This window comes from Syzygium oleosum, unplaced genomic scaffold (genome assembly GCF_021117445.2).
Source record: "Syzygium oleosum isolate NSW1041296 unplaced genomic scaffold, Sole_v2.1 Sole_v2.17, whole genome shotgun sequence".
NCBI lineage: Eukaryota > Viridiplantae > Streptophyta > Magnoliopsida > Myrtales > Myrtaceae > Syzygium > Syzygium oleosum.
Window position 1 is genome coordinate 574251 of NW_026607501.1, and position 23707 is coordinate 597957.

A 23707-nucleotide genomic window follows, 5' to 3' on the forward strand; every position below is an offset into this window, starting at 1 on the left:
ATAAACTCATCCCTTGCTTCGAGTTTGACTTGTTCGTGCATAACCCGAGATTCGATCTTGATCACATGGAGGAACCGAGGCTCCTCTCTACGCACCTCCCTTATTCAAGCTTGCCGAAGTGTGTCAAGCAGTTGGACTGCCAGATCATTTGAGACTTGGACACATGAATGAGAGGGAGATGATTATTCTGAGTTAGAGGGGTCCACTAGGAGGTCATTAGATTGAGAAACTAAACTTTTGTGAACACTAAGACATGGGTAGTCAGCAGTGAGTGAAGATCAGTACTGCAGTTCACCATACCTCAGAAATTGTGGGCTGTGTATATTCAGACTTATGGGTACCCTTCGATCCGAAGGTGGTGCTAGGTATTTGTTGTCCTTTGTTGAGGACGTTTGAAGGAAATTCTTGATTTATTTTCTTAAGCACAAGAGTGAGGTGCTTCGTCGGTTTAAGTCGTGGAAGGCGATGATCAAAGCAGATAGAAAGAAAGATCATGTTCCTGAGAACTGATAAATGGTTGGAATTCTATTATAATGAGCTTTGCCAGTTTTGCACATAGGAAAATATAGTAAAACACCGCATTGTAGCTGACACACCACAGCTAAACAAAGTGGCAGGAATGATGACTAGAATTATATTGGAGAGAGCTCGCTCTTTACGCTTCAATACTGGATTAGATGAAGGTTTCTGGGCTGAAGTATTAAATTCCACTTTTTGGTTAGTGAACAGATTAGTCATCACTAACAATTGATTGGAAAATTCTTGAGGAAACATAGTCAGGTAAGTCTGCTGATTATACTAGACTAAGAGTGTTTGGTTTCCCTATTTATGATTGTGTGAGTGATGGCGTGCTAGAGCCGAAGGTAAGAAAGTGCATATTCCTAGGTTATGCAAATGGGGTGAAGGGATACGAGTTGTGGTGCATTGAGGAGGATTCACCCAGTTTTATGTTCAACAGAGATGTTACCTTTGATGAATCTACTTTGTTTCAAAGGTGGAGTGAGAGATCAATTGTGGAGAATGATTTGGAAGGTGTTCAAAAACAGTTGGAGCTTCAGGTAGGATCTAGCGATATTCAGAGTACAATAAATGTGACAGTGTCTATAGAGTCGCTAGATTCCATAGTAGTTAACAGATGTTCCGATATCATGATTGATGAAGCTTTGAGATGGTCAACGAAGGTGGATGAGATAGAGCAATAATAGTACGCAGAAATTGAAATAGAAAAGTTTGGGTGTAGTAGAGACAGCTTCAGTTATAGAGGTGTATAAAGAGACTACTGGAATGTTGCGAGTGACTCAGAAGAGTCGCATCGAAAAAACGTCAAGGTACTCCAACATGTAATTGAAAAATTCTGTAAGTATCCCGTTTACTGCATATTATAAATTGTCTAATATGTCATTGTATACTTGGATGGAGGTGGAGCACTTGTCTCATGCTTCGCACGTTAGTATTGTTGGTTGTTTGAGTTATGCCAAGGATAGTACTAGGTTTGATCTATCACATGCAATCAAGAGATTGTATACTATTAATCTAGGTATAAATTGTGATGTTGTTAGGTGGATCCTCCTGATTTTATTAAGGATGACAAATGGTGGCACATGTTTCAAAGGATGTCATTTAGGTAGTGTGGCTGTAACTAGGTTTATGAACCCGGTTCTTGCAAAGAACCTAAAAGAAGGTAAATCTAAGTAGTTATGCCTTTACTTCTGTTAGTTGTGCTATGAGTTGGAAGGCATCGTTGGGAGACACTATGGTTTCGTTAATGATTGAGAATAGAGACATGGCAACAACGAAAGGAGTTGAAGAGGTGGTGTGGTCTAATGCCTTGGTTAATGATGTTGACATGAGAAATCTGGTTGATGTGGTGTTCGATAGAAATAAGAGATATCACTAGAGTATCGAGTTCATTAGTGACGGAAATTTCTGTGTCAGATATAACATGTCAGGAGAGAAACCAAAAAGTTTCTTGCGTCAGAGAATCCTATGGACATGTGGATCGAGTTCATTCTTCCAAACAAGTTCAAGCTCTGCTTGGGCTTGATAGACGTCTGTGATAGTTAAGCGGTTGTCGGAGCATTGGGAGAGCTAACATGATTGATGAACACTGTGATTTGGCTGCAAACATCGAGCCAAGGTGCAAATTATTAATATATTATTTCTCAAATATGAGCTTGTGTATCAAACCCGATCCGATTGGAGAATGCAGATCATTTTGTTAAACTAAATCCATTAGAAAATAAAAAGAAATCCCAACAGATCACTTTCTTAATTGAATTAGAATTTCTTTTATTGAAGGCCACACAAATTCACAAGAATGTTTGTTATTTGTCGGAGATAAATCTCCAAGGTTGACAGAATAAAGAAAGAATCCCAACTTCAGCTTTTACTTTCTTTATTGATTGCCGCACGGTGGGCTCTCGTTCATGGAGCCGCACAAGAGAGAACAAAACAGTGAGCTCTTTGAAGAAAGCCGCAAGAGGACAAAAGAAGGGGATTATCATCTTATGGCCGCATAAAAACGATGTCTTTAAGGTCACACCCGGTGAAGTTTCCAAGCGGGACTTTCTTGGCAGCAAAATTTGCTAAATATATTATATTTTTATCAATTGAGTCATAAATCTTTAAATTTATACCACGAAAATTCCAAACGGATACACTTATGACAAATTTACCCAAAATTAATTTTTTAACTATAAAAAATTATAAACCGGTACATCTGTGACAAATTTACCTTAAACTAATTTTTTGACCACAAAAAACCGTAAACTATTACATTTGTGACAAATTTACCCTCTATTAAATTGAATTAATACCACGAAAAATCCCCAAACCGGTACACCTGTGATAAACGTAGGGTAAAACCCCAAATTAATACACTCGTCAACCGTCACTTGTCATTCAACTCAGAAATTTGACGGTAAAATTTAACGGAAACTAATGGAGGGTAAAATTATCACAGGTGTACCAGTTTGGGGTTTTTCGTGCTAAAAAATTAGTTTTAGGTAAATTTATCACGTGTATCAGTTTAAGATTTTTCGTGGAATTGACCCTAAACCTTTTAATTTTTTTCAATTGAGTCCTAAACATTTTTACGTTTTTCCAATTGAGTCAATTTGGCTAATTTGGCCGGAAACCACTGACGTGGATATCGGGCGTCTTATGTGACACGGCCGGCGCTGACGTAGATAATTTTTAATAATAATTTAATATTTTTTCAATTTTTTCCTTTTTTTTTTGTAAAATGTAAAAATGTTTATGACTCAATTGGAAAAGTTAATAAGTTTAAGACTGAATTGATAAAAGTGCAATAAGTTTAAGATTTTTTTGGATAATTTTCTCCTTTCTTGGCCACAATCCGACGTCCGATTGAGACGTTTGCTTTACATAAACGTGAGTGTTTCGTGCTGCGAGGTAATTCTCAATAGGTTGATACTCTTCATCATTTTGTTATGTCTTAATATAAATACCTGCTCATATTTTACTTATTAGTTTTGTTCTAAAAAGAAGTTTGTGTAATTCTTTATTAATGCTCTGATGATGCTTTTTGAAAGCCTACTCTCATAATTGCAAAATTAATAATTCATTTTTTATTAGGAGTCTATTAAGGGATTACCGGGCAATTGTTAAGCAATCAATTTAGTAAAATTCTTAATTTTCAATGCAGTACTTTTCTCATTTTACGAGTGAACAATATTTTGCAAATTGAATTTTTATGATTAAGTATGGTTAACAAGCAAATTCTTTTGAATTATTTAATACACTCATCTCATCAACGTACAGAGATTAGTTCTCTCTTCGAATAATGAAGAAGTCAATACAGCTGCAGCTAGATAACAGCAATTGCCCGTATTTAGTAGCTTTGGTCAGAATCAGTAGAAGTCTTGTGCTCGCGTAAGCACACTGTTTATCATGAGGATATGCTCTCTAGTCCCACCGATTGTTTCCTTGATCGATCTCAAGAAGTCAAAGCTTATCTTTCCCTATAAGTAGCCACCTGCTCCAATCACGCAAAATCATCCCTCAAGGCCTGAACACTAATCCAATCCAAGAAGAGAGAAAAAATGTATCTAGTTCAAGCTTTAGTGCTCCTTGCACTTGCCCTTGCTGGCTCTCATGTTTCAGCATTTCAGCCCTACAAAACCCTAGTTGCACCTATCACCAAAGACACCACCACTTCTCTCTACTCCACGACCCTCAACTTCCGGGAGAACTACATCGTCGATCTCGGCGCTCCATTCTCGTGGTACACTTGCCCGTACAAGCACCCTCTCGTGACTTGCAAGGCTCCGCCATGTGTGTCGGCGAGGCCTTACCTCTCCCCGCTTTGCCCTCCATCCAGCAGCTCCACCAACAACCTTTGCCAAAATTGCATCACGACTCCCGTCAACCCACTTACCAAATCCTGCGGTCTCTCCGACCTCACGTACCAGAACATCACGCTTTATCTAACAAATGGCGGAAACCCGACAAGTTCTATAAATTTGAATGACATATACATGTCTTGTGCTCCTGGGTACCTTTTGAAGTCTCTTCCTTCAGGCACTACCGGTTGGGCTTCCCTTTCGTGGGCTCCTCTCGCTCTTTCTACACAACTAACCCCTCCTCAGCTGGGAATAACCAAGAGATTCGCAATGTGTCTTCCTAGTGTTCCTAATGGTAAGGGCACGCTTTTCTTTGGAAGCGGTCCATATTTCTTTAGGAGCCCTGCCTTGGTTGATGTATCCAGATTTCTCTCCTACACCCCATTGATAAAGAACCCTAAATCATCTGACTACTACATCGGCCTTGACAGCATATCAATTGCTGGGAAGGCGGTCCGTATCCCGGGAAAAGCATTTTCCATTGATTCTGTTGGCCGAGGAGGCATGGTGCTGAGCACAGTGATTCCTTACACTATTCTCAGGAGCGATATCTTCGATGTCTTCGTCAAGGAGTTCAAGATAGCCACCAAGGGCATTCCTGAAACGAAAAAGGTGAAGCCTTTTGAGTATTGTCTCAAGTCAAGCACGATTGCGTCGACTCGGTTAGGTTTACAGGTTCCCCAGATCAGTCTGCAAGTGGCGGGTGGGAAGACCTGGACAATCTATGGAGCGAACTCGATGAAGCAAGTGAACAAGGATGTGGCCTGCCTGGCCTTCGTAGACGGAGGGAAGGCGGCCAAGCATGCAGTGGCGATCGGGTCTCACCAAATGGAGGACAACTTCCTCGTGTTCGATCTGGCTCAATCGACGTTGGGGTTCAGTTCCTCGCTGCTGGGCTACACCACTACTTGCGCCAACTTCGACTTCACAGTTAAACCTTGATGGGATCTGTTTAAGTTGGTGTGGCCCTCAAAGAAACAAGAGCCTTTGTGTGCAATAATGCTGTGTGCTTGTGTGTTCGAAATTTTTGGTTTTGTGAAAGAATAAGAAACAATAATGTGGTTCCTAACCAAAAGTAGCAAGTAGCTAACTTTGGTTTTGGGGCAAATAAATGCATTTTCTAGTCTGTGTCTGTATCAATGTAATGCACTGCTTTGAAGTTTAAAGTGTATTTTTTATATTTTGAATGTCAACCGAAGCAATTGCCAAGCTCTTCTAATTAGATACTTCAGAATGTATATCTTGCTAATAACCCCGGTCGAGAGATAAAGTCGCTCTTGCACACATTTATACCATCCATCTTTCTAAGCCTGGATTTTTTGAAGAATTTGATAATACGAATGTGATCAACAATGGTAAAGATTTGTCATGTGTGCACACGCACTTGGGTAACTAATTATGATGCTAATTAGATCAAAGATGTTCAAATGGCAGATCAATGGAAAAAACAACTCTATTGGCTGAGGATATAACAGAAACTTTAGTAAGAAAACTGTAATAACCCGAAAACCAATACGAGGGTGAAAGAGAAGATTCGAAAGGTAGAGAAAGAGAAGGCGATGCTGCCGTGAATCATTGCCGAAGGAATTCTCGGCGGTTCGCAGGAGACGATCATTGAATTCAAGCTTGCTTGAGAAACAACGTGAAGGTCTTCCCATTTGGTTTTCTTTCTGCTTTCCCTATGTCAACGTTAACCAAAATTTGTAACAATTGGGCATATAAAATGATGAATAATGATGTCATTTAGAAGAAAGAGTTCATATGAGGCCGGTCATACTTCATGTTACTCGTTTTTGAATAATTTTAACCTACCCTGTTATCCTGACAGTTTAAATTTTGGACTAAGAAAAGCTTATGGCAAGAACGATCATTTGAGGAGCAGCTCTCATTCACCAGATAGCTCGGTCCGTTTGATGACTACCCTCTCTTTTTGGTCAAAACAATTGGACTTATCGACCTAATCTTGACCGGGTCGTTAAGAAATCATTTTCCAAAGTATCGACTACCGAAATAGGAGCTCAACTCTGCTACATTATTATATGTTTAGAATCGTAATGAGTTTTTTATTATGTGTAGCAAATGTCAACGAAACATAAAAGACTTTTAATATATTTCGCCTTCTTATCTTGCTGAGTGATTCATCTCTTTGAATTGGTTCTTGCACATCCAAGTTCCTTTTTGTGTGCGTAAGAACTACTAGAGCAATCCAAGAATAGGATTTGACATATCGGAAACAATTAAAAGGATACCAACTTTACAATAGACGTTCGAATTTGTTGATCAAAACTAGAGCTGAAATCCATTCTTCATTCATTTTGTTAATATTATGTCTCGAGTTTGAGCCTGCGTACGAAACCCGATCCCATTGGAGAATGAAGATCGGTTAGTTAAACCAAATCCGTTAGAAAATGAAAGAAATCCCAACGGATCACCTTCTTCATTGAATTAGAATTTCACACAAATTCACTTAAGGGTTTGTTATTTGCTGGAGATAAGTCTCCAAGGTTAGACCGGATAAAGAAGAATCCCAACTTGAGCTTTGACTTTCTTTATCGATTGCCGCACAGTGGGCTCTCCTTTATGAAGCCAGAACAAAACAGTGAGCTCTCTGAAGAAAGCCACAAGAGGACAAAAGAAGGGGATCATCACCTTATGGCCGCACAAAAACTATGTGTTCAAGGTCACCTCCGGTGAAGTTTTCGAGCCGAACTTTCTTGGCCTTGTACACACGATGATTTGTGCAGGGATCCTACGTCCAGTTGAGACATTTCCCTTACGGAGACGTGAGCGTTTCGAGTTGCAAGGTAATTCTTCGTTAGCCTAAGCACTCTGATTTTGGGTATTATAGAAGCATGGGAAACACTCGAGTGCATAAGCAATTATAATTCTGATTTTTCAATTTGATAAATGAATTATTTATGCTGGCTCTTCCCGTAAAGTAGGTATCGACACTCAGACCAAACCAGTAAATCTCTAGTGTACTTTATTATTCCTCGTTTATTTCTCTGGTAATTTTCGCATTGATTTAATTGCAAGATCATATTGAGGATGGGATTTTCTGAATTTTGATTAAGGGCTTTTACTTGTCTAATTATTATTTGGAAATTTTGTTGTTGCAATTATCTCTCAAGCAAAAGTATAAATTTAGAAGTTTAACGGGAGGAACAACTTTAGATTATGAAGCATCATTTGATGGAGGCGCTGTTAAGGACTCAAGGTTTGGTTAAAGCATTGGAGAGCAAGACTAAGTTGCATGAAACATTGAAAAATGCCAAAAAGGACGTGCTAATGAGAACGACAAGGAGTATAATCATGTTGAACCTATCGGATGAGATATTGGTTGAAGTGGCCGAAGAGAAGGATGTTGCAGCATTGTGGACAAAACTTGAGGCACTTTATCTGATGAAGGATTTGAATAATCGCTTGTATATGTTGAAAAGGATGTTTCGATTATGGACGGTTGCCTTCAGGGCCCACTTAGATGAGTTTAATAAACTCATGATGGACTTGAAGAATGTCAGTGAGGCTTTGCCTGATGAGAAACAATGTATTATATTGTTGGCATCTATACCGAATTCTTTTGAGCACTTAATAGATTCACTGCTAAACGGGCTCACTACGATTATTGGATTATTGTTTTCTAAAGTGTGGCAAAAGAGACTATGAGAAGATAACTTAGCCCAAAATACGGTGTGAGGTTTGGTTATCCAAGGTAGAGACGAACAAAAAGAGTTTGGAGGTAGCAAGAACAGCCGTCCTACATCGAGGTCCAATATCGTGGATGGTATCACTATGATGAGGTAGGGCATTACAGGTAAGAATGCCCAAAGTACAACGGTAAAGGAGTTAAGGTAAAGTCTGTAGCCGATAATAATAATGTTACCACAACAGATAATAGTTCTAGTGATGCTGATGTTGTGTTAACAATCACCACGAGTTCGTCAGGTGATGATTGGTACTTGACTATGGATGTTCTTATCATGTGACTTCTTATAGACACTGTTTTACTACCTATAAATACACAGAGGGTGGTAAGATGCTTATGGGAAATGGTGCTGGTTGTAAAGTGGTAGGGATTGGAACAATTCATATTAAGATGCACCATGGAGTGGTGAGAACATTGACTAACATAAGGCATTTACCGGAGCTGAGAAAAAATTTTATCTCATTGAGTGCTCTTAACAAGTTTGAATACCGAATTCCTACTAAAATTGGAGTTTTGAAGGTTTCTCAAGTCATGCTTTTTGTGATGCGGGAGAGATAGACTATTGGTTGTATAGCCTCGAGGGAAAGGTAGTAATTGGCTAATCTACTAGATTGTTTTATGCTTTAGGTCAAGATACAACAGTTGTGGCATAAGAGACTTGGACACATGAGTGAGAGTGAGATGATTATTCTAAGTCATAGGGGTTTATTAGGAGGCCATAGATTGAGAAACTAAACTTTTGTGAATACTCTAAAATGGGTAGTCAGCGGAGAGTGAAGTTCATTACTGCAGCTCACTGACCTAGAAGATTGTAGGCTGTGTACACTCAGACTTATACGGACCCTCTCAAGTTTTGTCCTGGGGGAGTGCCTGGTATGTGTTGTCTTTTGTTGATGACATTTCGAGGAAATTCTGCATTTGTTTTCTTAAGCACAAGAGTGAGGTGCTTGGTCAAGTCGTGGAAGGAAATAATTGAAAAGCTTATAGGAAGAAAGATCATGTGCTTAAGGACTAATAAAGAGTTGGAATTCTTAACTGATGAGATTGGCCAATTTTACACAGAGGAAGGCATAGTGAAACATTGCATTGTTACCAACACACCACAGCTAAACGGAGTGGCAAAACTAACAAATAGAATTATATTGGAAAGAGCTCGCCCTTTACCCTTCAATATTGGATTAGATGAAGATTTCTGAACTGAAGCAATAAATACCATTTGTTGGTTATTGAACAATTCACCATCTCCAACAATTGATTGGAAACTCCTGAGACCAAATTGATCGTGTTCGTTTGCCCTACTTATGCTCGCGTGAGTGATGGTGCATTGTAACTATGCATAAGAAAGTGAGGTGAAGGGATACAAGCTATGGTGTACTGAAGAGGATTCACCCAGTTTTATATTTGGCAAAGATGTCATCTTTGACGAATCTGCTCTGTTTCAAAGAGGAGTGAGAGATCAATTCTGGAGAAAGATCTAGACAGTGTTTAGACAAGTGGAACTTCAGATAGAGCTTAGATGTTCAGAGTACAATACACGTGACAGTGTCTGCAAAGTCACTAGATTTCATAGTAGTTGATGGTTGTTTCGAGGTCGTAGTTGATGAAGCTTCGAGGTGGTCGGCAGAAGTGGATGAGATAGGACGACAATTGTATGCAAATATTAAAATAGATAATTTGGGTGCAATATAGACAACTTTGGGTATGGAGATGTAGAGAGAGAATGCTGAAATGTTGCGAGTGACTCAGAAGAGTTACGTCAGAAAAGCACCGAGGCACTTCAACATGCAGTTTCAAAATTCTGTAAGTACCCCTTTCGCTACATCTTATAAATTGTTTAATGTGTCACTGTGTACTTGGATGGAGGTGGAGCATTTGTCCCATGCTTCAATGTTAGTACTGTTGGTTGTCTGAGTTATGCCATGGATAGTACTAAGCTTGATCTATCACATGCAGTCAGGAGAAGTTAGATGATTAATCTACGTATGCATTTTGATGGTGTCAAGTGGATTCTCTTGATTTATGAGGACAATAGACGTTGGGGTACCTTTTGGAGGATGTTGTTTTGGTAGTGTGGCTGTAACTAGGTTTGTGAACCAGGGTCACACAAGGAACTTGAAAGATGGTCAACTACTGAGCAGCTATGCCTCTACTTATGTTAGTTGTGCTATGAGTTGGAAGGCGTCATTGGGAGACACAATGGATTCGTTGACAATTGAGACTTGAAATGTGGTAACAATGGAAAGAGTTGAAGATGTGGTGTAGTCTAATGACTTGGTTAATAATGTTGATGTGAGACATCCGGTTGATGTGGTGTTCGATAGAAATAAGGGATATCACTGGAGTATCGAGTTCATTGGTGACCGAAATTTCTATGTCGGATATAACATGTCAAGAGAGAATGTGACCACAAAGAAGTTTCTTGCGTCAAAGAATCCTGTGGACCGAGTTCATTTCCAAACAAGTTCAAGCTCTGCTTGGGCTTAATAAACGTCCATGATAATTGAGCCCCCATCGGTGCGTTGGGAGAGCTACCATGATTGATAAACACTGTGACTGGGCTACAAACGTTGCGTCAAGATGAAGATTGCTAATATTATGTCGAGTTTGATCCCGTGTACGAAACCCGATCCAGTTGGAGAACGTAGGTCGTTTTGCTAAACGGAATTCGTTAGAAAATAAAAGAAATCCCAACGGATCACTTTCTTAATTGAATTAGACACAAAGTCACATGAGGGTTTGTTATCTATTGGAGATTAATCTCCAAGGTTGACCGGATAAAAGAAGGATCCCAACTTGAGCTTTGACTTTCTTTGTTGATTGCCGAACAGTGGGCTCTCCTTTTACGAAGCCGCGCGGGAGACTGAAGAAAGCCGCAAGAGGAGAAAAGAAGGGGATCATCACCTTATGGCCGCGTAAAAACAGACGTCTTTACTAAAAACCGAAAAATCATTCATCGTTCAAGGTCACGCCCGGTGAAGTTTTCAAGCAGGGACATTTTAAGCGGGAAAATTATCCAAAAAATCTTAAATTTTTTTTATACTTTTGTCAATTTAATCTTAAACCTTTTAATTGTATCGATTAAGTCCTAAGTCTTTTTATGTTTTGCCAATTGAGTCAATCCGACTAATTTTGATCGGAAATCCGTCTTACGTGATATGACTGCTGACGTGGACATTTTTTAATATTTTTTCGAATTTTTTATTAATTTGCTTTTTTTCCTTTCTTTTCTTTTCTTATTTATTTTGCAAAACGTGAAAATGTTTAGTTATATTGACAAAATTAAAAAATTTAAAACTAAATTGACAAAAATGCAACAAATTTAGAATTTTTTAGATAATTTTCTCCTTTCTTGGCCATAAACACATGGTGATTTGTGCAGAGATCCTACGCCCTGTTGTGATGTTTCCTTGACGGAGACGCGAGTGTTTCGAGCTGCGAAATAATTCTCCATAAGGGTAAACACTGTGGTTTTGGATAAAACTTAAGTGTGGGAAAACATTTGAGCACGTGAGCGACTGTAACTCTAATTTTTCGATTTGATCAGTAGATTATTTGTTGCTAGCTCTCCCCGTGAAATAAGTACCGACATCTGAGACCGAACCACGTAAACCTCTAAATATCCTTTGTTATTCCTCATTTATTTCTCTAGTGATTTTCGCATTGATTTAATTGCGAGATCCCATTAGCTTTTGTGTTATATCACAACACATAATACATACGGTGAATCGTAAGTTACCTCAAACATTTTAAACAAGAGAAGAGAACCTGTTTAAGAAAAAATCACACGAGGGAGATGCCAATGGCATCAATCTAACAGTGCAAATACCCGGTTGAATCAGTATCAGCACTCATACGGGCAATATGAATTATTTTCTTTGGCTTACAGAGCTCATTTTCTCTTGGATGTAAATATGTCCTTAAACTGCTTCATCCTAGGCTCGTCCGTATCTCGGGATCCCTAGGATGTAAAGCAACAAGAGGGTATTCCCTCCTCCCAGCGAAGACAAAGATACGGGGGAAATTGGGGGGTGCGAGGCAATAAGAATTCTTTTCTTTGGCTGACAGAGCTCATTTTCTCCACAAAGAAAGAGTTTCTGGACTTGATTTTCTAGCACGCAAGCAAATCACATCCGATCCGGAAAGTAACATCACATATGCATTAAGAGAAATCTAGCAAGATATCTACTAATGATCCTTTAACAAACCTAAACCATTCCCACATTATTAAACAAGGGGAAACGGTCGACGTCGCCGTTGGCTAGAAATTTGATTTTTCTTCCCTTTCCCCCGGAACAGGCCCTTAATCACAACCTCGGGATCCCGACGTTCTACAACCCGCTACTTTGATGACATGCACTAATCATCAAGCATTCTTTAATTTGATGCGATTGACCAAAATATACCTTTGAAGTGCAAGCAGTAAAACCCACGTGCTCTTTGTGATCTTCTCCTTAACCATCAGGAGTAATGCTGAACTTAGCACTGTCTTCAGGATCTGAGCTTGCAGCCCTTTGAAGAAACCCAGCAAGCCTTCTCGTCTCCAAATCGCGTACATTGCACCAGAAACTGTCTTCTCGGCTTTAGGCTGAGATTCCTTTGTCTCGTCTTCATCTGATTCCGCGGCCTGAATCGTGACCTTACACCTGTCTCAAAATTAGATAAAGTTAGTTTTGTCGACGGTACTGTAGAAGTCACAGAAAAACAAAAGGGAGTTGAGAACAACCAAGGAACACACAATTAGAGTCTTGAAGTTCTAAACCTCATAAAGGGCTGGAAAATATGTGGAATTAAGTATCTCATAGATTTACTACTGCTCCTTTAATTAAGGTTGACTGATAGCATGTGAATAAGCATGTATTACCAAAGAAGCCCCTCATTTTTAGACTAACATCGCTCAATGAACCATCACTTACAAGTCATCATCAAAATATCTTCTATCAAGCTTCTGGAAAACTATTCCAAGCAGATAGTAGTTATTAAGCTCATATTTAGGTCGACAACTTATCACAATATCTGAGTATTTGGTTTCTATAGAAAATTGGAGTGATCTATACAGATCAGTATTGCGATTGCAGTATCTTTCCATCAAACTTTTTTTATGAAAGGCCTCCTATCAACGTATTTTGCATAAACTGAATCAGCAGACAAGACGAAGAAAAAATCTGTAATTATTACCATTCGTTCATCCCAACTGACTATTGTAACATAACTATGTATTCAAGAGTTAGGTTAAACTAGACCATGTGTCAGGAAAAGAAAAAATTAATAAGTTCACCTGATAGCTGGGTATGTTATGCAGGTCGCAACACACTTGGAAGCTGCACCCAGGACGAAAGCTGAAAAGGCAGAAAGAGACTCAGGAGATGACCCTGTGCCACTACTTCTGCTCTGGTTTGTCTTCAACAATCTCTGTTTCAACTGATCAAATACAGTGTACTGTAGAATACAAAAGTACTTCCATTATTAACTATGCTGTCTGCATTTAACCTTTTCAACTAGACATAAAAATAAGAAAAACATATATCTATAGTTCCAGTAGGTGGATTCTTTTTTCATTTTTGGAATGATTCTATCAGGTGGATTTTAATTTCTACTAGCTGCCATCAGGTTGTTTCCTTGGGATGTAACAGTTGATATGCAGTTTAACCCTCTCTCAAAAAGTTGCAGAATTGGAATCAAATAACATTAAATTTTACAACAGCAATAAGTTCCTGAAATCAGCTATTCCAGTAACATCATGTATGAAGACGGATCTTGGGGATGTGAGAATGCATTAGATGCCAATTTTTTGTCTTTAGGACAGAACGCCCATAGTCATCTTTATACATGATAACCTCGAGATTCTCACAGCCCTGTAAAGTAGGTGCTCTCTACATGTGACTACATATTAAAAGAGAATCACCTACCTGAATAGATGGATTTATTGTTAGGAGGAGAGAAATGCCAAGACCATCAAATGCTTCCCCCCATGTGAAATCTGAAAAGGTCTTCCAAAGTCCTTTAGATTTACCAAATTCGCTTGTCTGCATCTTGGATGATGCTGTGTCCAAAGGCTGCATCATGCTTTTGATATTAGACTACTGAAAAAGATCAAATGGAAACAGATCTATTCACTCTTGACATTAACACTATTATGGAAGAAGTGAATTTTAAACAAATTGGCGAAAAAGTGCCTTTTCAGTCGTCTCAATGTCTGTGAGTTCATCAATGGTACAAAAAGATTAGCAGATGTTGTAGGCATCGCATTAGACATTAACCTAATGGTTTGACTCCTTTGTTAGCATTCTACTTGTGACACCTCTCCATATTTCCCTTGTGTTTTCAAGATAAATAATACCAATCCCTTCCTCTCATATTGTCTATCATTTTAGACACGAGAACAGCCCATGTTAACTACCTGAGTCACAATGACAGTACAAGCTCCAGCTGCCGCTGCAATAATCAGGTTTGCTCTCGTTCCAATACTTTTATTGCCGCTCTTTTTCAAGTAAAGTCTCTTAAAGAAGCTATATCCATAAAAGTAGACAAATTGTGAAATGAAAGATTGGAGATTCTTCGTCCCAAGTCCCTGGTACAATGAAAGAATCTGACGAGTAGATAGTGCCTCCCATAGGACATCTGAAATGTTTCTGAAGAAGCAAAACACAGAATACAAGCTATCTTCAGAAGTTCCATGTCAGCAACTTGGATGAGGATATGAACACTGAAACAGGTCAGGCATCTCCATAAGCATGGAAGGTCTAGAAATTTGAAATAACATGAAGGAACCAGCAACATTGACTCCAACTAGTTCGAAAATTCCAAGTTAGTTAGTCCTTGGTGTAATAAAAACACATATACCCTGGCTTCACATCTTGTCAGCAATAACCTTGTTTTTGCTATTCTACAGACTTGATGACAATTCAAACCCATCCAACTACAAAGGACATTGCAAAAGCAATGTACAATCAACACTTAACATAAACACTAGACACCTACCAAATCAGTTTTAGCAGAAACCAGGAAATGCACAGCATCAAGTTATCTTGCATGATACATATATAAACAACCAAACATGTTTTAAACAAAAAAACACTGACATGCTGAAAACTAAAGGACAATGAACAACTGGGTTTTATAGTCAACCACACAGAAACCTCCAAAGAGTCCCACAAGTTGGGAATCAAAGTCCAGCAAGCATAGATTGTGATATTTCAGCCGTGTGAGAACTGTCACTTACCCACTTTGACTATATGCTCTGAACAAAACAATCCCCTAGTATTTGCATGTGACCTGGTCCTAGATTATCCCATCAATGATGAACGTTCTCCACGGTGCACTTTTCAGATTCATTCATCGGCAAGAGTACAATGGAGTACTTGGAGGAATAATTCCAGCAGAAATCAAAGAATAAATGGACAGTGGATTTCTGAAAGCTATAAGAAGCATGAGATATAAGGGACTGAGTTTGAATTCATGATTCCTGCATACAACCTGACGTTTCTCGGCAAAAACAGTTGCCTGACACAATGAAGGCTTCCTCAAAGTCTAGCATCCAGCGGATGTCTGTGCTCTTAAAACCTTCAGTTGAAACTCGAAACAATTCCTCAGGCGAATCCAAGGCCACGCCAATTGCGCCATTTCTATGTCCATGGTACAAGGATCCATCTAGACACTCATTAACTTTGAACAATCTCATTGAAGTCGCCGACGACCATTCTATCTATATAGCATCTCGACTCGCGTCAAAAGCAGAAACAGAACAGTGAGATGAACTGCAATTTTGATATCTCCATTGCTGATTCTGACTCATTCCATTGTTATATACCAACAACATCACATTAATGAAAACACTCGCACCATTTGAATCAGAAAACTACGCATAATACTACTTAAAATAAATTCACGCAAGAGCATCTTCTCAAGCTAAACTATCATTGTTAACACAAGACCCTGATCCAAAAACATCAAGAAAGCAACGCTAACCATCATGATTAAAATGAAACTATGCTCAAATAAAACACAACAACATCAAAAATTCGTGCTCATGAGCGGGACCCAGGAGGGAGAAATATCTCATCACCTGTACTTTTGATGGTTGCGGGATCGAATCTCGGCCTGATACTTGGTCTTGCAGGTGTCGAGCGGGTAGAGCACGGTGGTGCTGACCAGAGCTCCGACGGCTCCGGACGTGGCCTCCGCGATGGACTCCAGGTTAAACGCCATGATCCAAGAAAAGTCTTGCGAGTTCTTGCCGATGGGAAAAGGGAGAACCGAGCTACTGCCGCACTTCACGTGCCGCATCCATCAGCCCAGTTCAAGAACTCGGTATAGAAGGACATCCGTCGTCTTTCGGGAGGTTAGCAGCTGCTTCAAGGAAGAGATTACAGAGGAGAGAGAGAGAGAGAGCGACAGTGATGGAGGAGTGAAGTGCTGGGCTTGGGTTACAGAGAGAGTGTGCCGTGCGACAATGCTTCTTCTTGGGAATCGAAAACGTGAACGTCAGCAAATGGGTTTCCCTTTTGTTCCATTGATGTCGAGATACCGTTATTATTACCATGTATAGATTTATATACATATATATATATATATATCGTAATTTTCAAATGATATGACCTTTCAACAAAAAAAAATGAGATGTCCTAAATTATTTATAAAATATGACATTTTAGATGTAAAAATTAGACAAAGTGAAATTAGGTGCGGGCGAACAAGGACGGAACATTTATCCGCGATTAACTTTATTTGAGGGAGATTATACAAAATGTGTGACCTCAATTCATAAATACCCTAAAAATATTCTTTCTACCATGTGCATTGGCGGACCTACGGCTGATGGCAATGGTCGTGGCCCCTTATTTAGAATTTATTGTCTCGTCCCCGTAATATGAAATTTTTCGAATAGCCATTAACCATGTTCTCTCATTAATTTTGAAAGTATTAGTTGAAAGGGAAAATGACTGGTCCTTCAATTTTGATTTAATATGCAATGTGGTCCATGAACTTTTAATTTGTTTAATGTAATCCTCAGACTTTTTGTACATGTTCAAGTTATTATCTAGACTACATGAAAATGTTTAATTTTATCCTTCCGTTAATTTAAGTTCAGGAACAATATTGAATATTTTCATATAGTTTAGGGACTAGTTTATAATTACTCAATCGGTAAAGTTTTCTCAGCCCTAGATTGCACCCAAATCAAACCCACAAGCGTGTCACAATCTCTCAAGAAAAACTCAATTGAACAACTCACAGAACGAAAACCTAACACTCATTTTGTATGTTCTAGTGTGTGTTCACCGAGTAGAATTCTATATCTTACATATGCATAATATTTATATCTAAAATAGAAAATCCTTTTAAAAGATCTATTCAATCTCAAATTAAGAAACCTACTCAGATAAGGAAATCTACTAAAATGGGGTTTTTTTATTGCTCAAACTTAAGACATATTCTAACAATTCTAAAGTCTTGTGTCAAATGTATTGTTGGAAACGGAAAGTCAGTTTCACTTTGGAAAGATCATTGGCAGTCCTATGGAGAGATATTCACAATATTGTTGTCCTAATAAAGTAATCTTTAAAAAGATTGAAAGTTACGACACCCAAAACTACTATATACACCTTTGTGGAAGCTGCTGTGAAAGTACTTCAGTTGCGTGGTTATTACGCAACGCCTTGAAAAGCCAAAACACCTCATTTCACAACCATAGCATTTGCGAAAAAAAAAGCCATACCAAACACACAATTAATGTCCTAGCATTAGTTTCCGGGCATGAAATGATTACCATTTGAATGCATCAAAAGCCATTTCAATTTCCTAAAATAACTAAAAAGATGTCGTTTGAAGAAAATCTTATTTGATATCTTTGTGATTTTATTTCAATTAGTGTTTTTATCAAGGAATTCATGAGAGTATCCGCAACACTTATTAAATAACTAAGTAAGAAATATTTCAATTCTCAATTCACAAAGTGGAATATGAATTATTATTTTTAGGGCTAATACTACAGAAAATTCTAAATGGATATTGTTTAGACGCATTTATCCCAAACCATTTTTGGACCCACAAAAACCTCTAAAGTGGTACACTATCCCAAATTTATTTTGAACAGAAAGAAAAATATCCTTATAGTTGACCTTCTATTTCCTTCCAAAAACAAATAGAAAATGGAAAAAAAAAATGCAAATGTTGCCCTTTTCTTTCATAATGACTTATTGAATAAATAAGACAAAAGATAATTGAGTCCATTCACAAATTGAACAACCTTTCTTCATTTCCAATCGATATGCATCCAAACAAGTTAAAGAAATTTTAATTAGCCCATGTGCTTTTACATGAAAAAGAAAATTGCATTTTGACTGATTACGAGGATAGCATTAAAGATACAAAATCTGAATGAGACGCTTCTCTTTGTGCAACTTCTCTTTCGCTTCTCTCATGTTAGTTAATTGTCTAAAAAATGGAGTTTACTCAAATTTTAGAACTAAAGTTGGAATTCAATTTGTTGACTTACCCCAACCGAAACCAACCAATAAATCGACAACCCATTTCGAATTATTTGTTTTTAATTTGAAATCACTAGCCTTGGATAAATTATAGGGTTAATATCATATAAGAACCCAAAACTGGTACATTTGTTTCAAATTTATCCCAAATTAATTTTTTGACCACCATCAATCCAGGTACACCTGTGACAAATTTACTACCAAAAACCCTAAATTGATACATTTGTGACAAATTTACCATTCGTTAATTTCCGTTAAATTGAATTAATACAACGAAAAATGACAAACTGGTACATCTATGACAAATGAAAAATAAAACCCTAAACTGGTACATCTGTCACGTGTCATCCAACTCAGTAATTTGATGGTAAAATTTAACGGAAACTAACAGAGAGCAAATTTGTCATAAATGTAATAATTTTGGGTTTTTGATGGAGATAAATTTGTCAGGTTATATTCTAGAGTGAAAGCTTTCAATCTAGCTACGCTACAAAAGATTTTGAGGGGGTGAATTCAAAATTTGTAAAATATTTTTCGAAAAATAATCGCTTGTGCCGTTTACAAAAATGATAAAAAGAAAAATATTTTCCCACGAGCATAGTTAATCATAAATTATTGTGAATAATGATAACATTTACCATTAACTAATTTTTCTAAATGATATAACCAATTATTTTTTTAAAATTATTTTCCAAATTTTGAGTTTTCCGTGACACAAACGCACCCTTAGAATCTAGGACTTGTACATTGAATTTATTTCAAATAGGAAACAGAAGATTGTTCTTTTACCTAAGATTGTTCTTCCGAAGAATCTCGAGAAGCCTATTCAATGCATTATAAGTCTATAAATCTGGAGAAATACATGAATCAATATTTTTCCAAGCAAATGATATCAGGATGACTAGATCGATATCAATGCGGGACCACGAGAATCGATTTTGCTAATTATACGACAGACCCAATAACCCAAATGCCAAACTAAACCGGATGGGGGAAATTTCACCATTAAACCACAGAGATTGCTTCCTGACTCCTCTCCCCACAAGTAAATAATCTTTGACTAATTGATTGCAGAGTACATTCATAGATTGTATGATGTCATTTTTCACTGCAAGCACAAATAGACAGCGTGATCCTATCCATTCACGTACGTGCACTCGTAACTTGTAAGCATCATTTGTTGAACATAAATTGTAAATTGCAACACCAAAATATGCAAATCCAGTTTTGATCGCTCAAGTCATGCCGATTGCGGTTTTGATAGCATAAAAAGCAGACTGTTTTGAGGAACTTCTGTGAAAAAATCACAAGACAAATGGAACGAGGAGAGATAGACCCAGCAACATATCATTGTGACGAGGCTTCATCTTTCTTCTCTGACAAGTACCTAGATAGAGAAAACAGCAAAGTAAAATGATGTTCATCTGTTTACGCATCTCCCAGTCATGTGCACTACAATAATTGACATCAGATAAAAACAATAATGATGAATGGGCCAAAGAAATTTTCATTGTATACTGGAGGTAACATGCAAAGAGTTATTAAACCAATATTGTGGTTGGTACTTACCCCTGACCCTTCGCACAACGGGAGAGTTGATAGAGCTGGACGGTTTCATTTGACGCGTGGCATGCAAGAAGTAGATAGTTGCGTGGTTGCACCATCCATGCAAACCTCATAAACAGCGCTGAGTATATGCACATAGCTGCAACAAAGACTAGGAGGTGAAAACTGTCTGGCAGGACATGAAAAGAAGATAAAATTGATGCATTTTCTTGGATCAGAAATTGCTAACCTGCTGTCATGTTGCCTGATATCATCTCTGGCGGTTTTTGCATGTCAACCAATCCCTATTGGAAGCACCAAATAAATAAATCACCAGTAGAAAAGCTAAAACTATAAGATGTTTCATTGGGGCACATAGAAATGGACAGTAGAAGAGAAGCATACAGCGACCACAAATCCCCAGTTTGCAACAGGTCCCCAAAAATGAGTAGTTTTGGGGCCAACAGGACTGTTCAGGAAAGCTCGGAAAGAAGCCATTTACTGCAAGTAATTCCTACAGAAAAAGCACATTGGGCTCATAAGAAGCATGCTTCTGAATTATATGTAGACATAACTCTCATGCAAAACTTGGAGTAAGGTCAACCACGATACAAAGGTTATCTTGGAATAATAATCTTACAACTCTTAGCTCAAATTTCTGAATGACAGAAGATAACCATAGATCTAAAACCAGTGAATCCTATACAAATTGCCATCTATTGCTCATCAGGTGCTTATAGTAGGCTACCTTTGTTTGTACGGCTATGTCATAGTGAGTCTCCAAAAGCAATTGTTAAGCCCACTATTTTCATTTAAGTTCAGATAAAGAAACAGCTACACAGGCGACAGAAGCATAGATTTCTCATAAACAATCTGGCTTTTACATAGGCAACAACTACATGGACAAAGGGCTAGCATATTTACTGGTCGAAGAAAAAGGGCAAGCATAGCCTTTCCATAGTCCAAAGGTAGTGTAGGGCCTATGCTAATTGTGCAAAATATTTGAATCAGTAGCATTAATTGAGTTTTGGCGATTGATGCCAGTTCGTCACTAATACAAACTAATGTACGATAGCAAGACCATATCTGAAAGAAAATGGCATAAAAACATGGTGTAAAGATCGCCAAAACAACAAGCAATAAAAGAATACTACATCATTCTACGAGTAATGTCCTTGGATGATAACGGTTCTAAGGCAAACAAAAAGTGAAGACTTCGAGATTAGAATTTCCCAGCAGAACTTCACTGAAACTCCAACTCCATTATCATGTGTTTTAATTGACTCAAAATTAGCTTCACGACTTCATTCAACTGCAGAATTTTAACCGGACCTGGCACAGAGCATCTCAATAAATCCTAGGACCAACTGGAATCCACAAGAGAAGGGCCGAAGACTATGTCATCGGTGGCGACACCGGTTCAAACCTAGGAATAGATGATAAAGTCCTAGTAATGCACAACTTTCAGAAATCCACCAGCCAGTCAATAAAGATGATTGGGCCAGTGGGTGGTGTGGTGGCTGCGGAAGTGGCGGCGTAAGCTAGGTTGGGAGGTTAGGGTTATGAATTTTTAATAGGGAGGTTTTCATGGAGTGTGGGAAATTTCAGAACTATAACGGGGGTAATTTAGGAAGAAATGGTGAATTTGTAAATAAATCGAAGATGTCAACTATTGTGAGGTGCAATTTGGTCTCCAAGATGAAAACTCAAGATGCAAAGTGGTAATTACGGTGGGCGGAAGGTTGAAGTCAGGTTCCTACTAGAGACAAATTGGGTGAGGAAACTCTTCAGCGAGATGCCTACTGGGTGACCTTGCTCAAAAACCCCTTACTCAATTGATGCTAACCACACCAAGACATTCACGGAATGCCTCTCCTTTCTCCTTGAGAACTAGATTCTAGGAACCAAGTCCAAATGGTAGCTTTCAAATCTTTCTCCCTTCACTGACTCTTTATCTTCAACTTCAATTACAAAGCATTCTGCTTCCTGAGAACTTCTTCGATTCATTCGAGCAAGGCTTGTGTAGCCTATGCGGAGCAAGCTGTATAAAATAGAGGATGCAAAGAGGTATGAGGTTAAAAATGGAGGAGGGTTTAAAGTGTACTTCTTATGTGAACTTGTTTTCTTTGCCAACGGGTCACGGGATGTTGACAATCTCGTGATAAGTTAATTCCGTAAAAAAACACCATTAGGCAAGAAACGAGAAGCTTCATAGAAGAATTGTCCATTGAAATACTCAGGATTTAAAAAATGTAGAAAGGTTTAACAGCTACTCCTTCAAAGGGGTACTCCAAATATGAGTCCTTTTCAAATACAAAACCAAGAAAAGCAAGAATCGTTTTTGCCAAATCCATATGATTCAATTCTTCCTTATAACATTAGAGCTTTCGGGGATGTATCAGACATGTTTTAGTATCATGCCAGAGAGTACTTCTGATGAAATACAAATGTTCCAAGAAAACGGGGCGAAGGGCATCACTTCAACGGGGCCGCCCTGCCCCACAGCGGGAGAACTCGCCCACGGGGCAGCTGTCATTAGGCAACGGTGGCCCGCCCCATTCGAGCAAAATTCCAACCACAAGTCTTATTCAGCCATGGAAGCTCCTTTGCTTCATCGATGCCCCATAATTATATTTCTAGCCTTTCCTTTCACACAACCGTCTAGACCCAGAAACCAAATACACAAATGAATACCCCTCAAAACACGGACCCATAATTATAATCTCTCAAACTTCAGAGAGACAAATCGCACATCCACATGCCAAGCATCGATCTTTGCCACAAATTCAAATTCACCAAGTTTCGACGTGCGCACACACGCACAAACTAGACATACAGATAGAATCGGCCAGCACACACGCGCACCAGACACACAGAGGGAATCGGCGAGCTAGGGCACAAGAAAGAGAGAGACGATCAGATTTCTGGGGTACCTGAGGTCCGACGGCGACGATGGCGACCAGGGTTGCGCCGGTGCGGCGTTGCCACGCTTCGAGAATTCGATCGCGGGTACAAGCAAAGCTGGAAAGCTGCGAGCGAGCGAGCGATCGTTTGACTTTGAGGTGTGAGGGAGAAGAGGTGTGAGGGAGAAGAAGAAGAAGAAGCTGGCTAAAATATAATACTCGTAATTATATTTTACTTTTAGTAAATGTTCTTAACTTGCTAAGATAAAAAAAAATTTGATAATGACATAGATGATCCCTGAATTTTAATTTAATGTGCAATGTGATCTTTAAAATTTTGATGTATTTTCAATTTATTTCAAGATTTTGTGAAAATGTTCAATGTTGACTTTCCATTAATTCAAGTTCAAGGAGAATGCTGAATATTTTCATACAATTTAGACCACATTGAACAAATTAAAAGTTTAGTAATGACATTGCACATTGGGCTAAGGTTCGGAGATCACATTAAGGCTCCGTTCATTTGGCGGAAAATATTCTCCTTTTGAAAAATATTTTCTCGGAAGTCATTTTCCTAGAAAATGTTTTCCCGGAACATAATTTTCCGGTGTTCGGCGACCAATATGAAAAAGTTTCGGAACATATTTTTCACCGGCGGCGGTGGCCGACGGCGGGCGGCGATCGGCGGCGACCGACGGCGGG

General features: G+C 38.6%; 3 protein-coding genes across 3 annotated transcripts; 1 reads left to right on the plus strand and 2 right to left on the minus strand.

Annotated features, from left to right (window-relative positions):
• Positions 1–4064: 4064 nt before the first annotated feature.
• Positions 4065–5306, plus strand: LOC115688725 (probable aspartic proteinase GIP2). The gene has a single exon (XM_030614637.1). It carries the CDS (start codon positions 4065–4067, stop codon positions 5304–5306), a length of 1242 nt encoding a protein of 413 aa, XP_030470497.1.
• A 6835-nt stretch (positions 5307–12141) lies between these two features.
• Positions 12142–16481, minus strand: LOC115688712 (peroxisomal adenine nucleotide carrier 1-like). The gene is made up of 5 exons (XM_030614622.2): positions 16133–16481; positions 14468–14699; positions 13977–14123; positions 13346–13506; positions 12142–12713 (listed from the first exon to the last, which is right to left on the minus strand). Exons 1-5 carry the CDS (start codon positions 16351–16353, stop codon positions 12434–12436), a joined length of 1041 nt encoding a protein of 346 aa, XP_030470482.1. The 5' UTR covers positions 16354–16481; the 3' UTR covers positions 12142–12433.
• A 3160-nt stretch (positions 16482–19641) lies between these two features.
• LOC115688715 (mitochondrial pyruvate carrier 1-like) lies at positions 19642–23173 on the minus strand. The gene is made up of 5 exons (XM_030614625.2): positions 23036–23173; positions 20508–20616; positions 20353–20407; positions 20127–20262; positions 19642–19944 (listed from the first exon to the last, which is right to left on the minus strand). Exons 2-5 carry the CDS (start codon positions 20598–20600, stop codon positions 19905–19907), a joined length of 324 nt encoding a protein of 107 aa, XP_030470485.1. The 5' UTR covers positions 20601–20616; positions 23036–23173; the 3' UTR covers positions 19642–19904.
• Between the last annotated feature and the right edge of the window lie 534 nt (positions 23174–23707).

Coding starts and splice junctions, on each gene's coding strand:
- LOC115688725 (XM_030614637.1), top strand. CDS start 4,065: ATGTATCTAGTTCAAGCTTTAGTGCTCCTTGCACTTGCCCTTGCTGGC.
- LOC115688712 (XM_030614622.2), bottom strand. CDS start 16,353: ATGCGGCACGTGAAGTGCGGCAGTAGCTCGGTTCTCCCTTTTCCCATC. Junction 14,700..16,132: donor CGCAACCATCAAAAGTACAG/GTGATGAGATAT, acceptor TTGCTTCTTCAG/AAACATTTCAGATGTCCTAT. Junction 14,124..14,467: donor GTACTGTCATTGTGACTCAG/GTAGTTAACATG, acceptor AGCATGATGCAG/CCTTTGGACACAGCATCATC.
- LOC115688715 (XM_030614625.2), bottom strand. CDS start 20,600: ATGGCTTCTTTCCGAGCTTTCCTGAACAGTCCTGTTGGCCCCAAAACT. Junction 20,263..20,352: donor ATCAGGCAACATGACAGCAG/GTTAGCAATTTC, acceptor TCTTTGTTGCAG/CTATGTGCATATACTCAGCG. Junction 19,945..20,126: donor CGTTGTGCGAAGGGTCAGGG/GTAAGTACCAAC, acceptor TTCTCTATCTAG/GTACTTGTCAGAGAAGAAAG.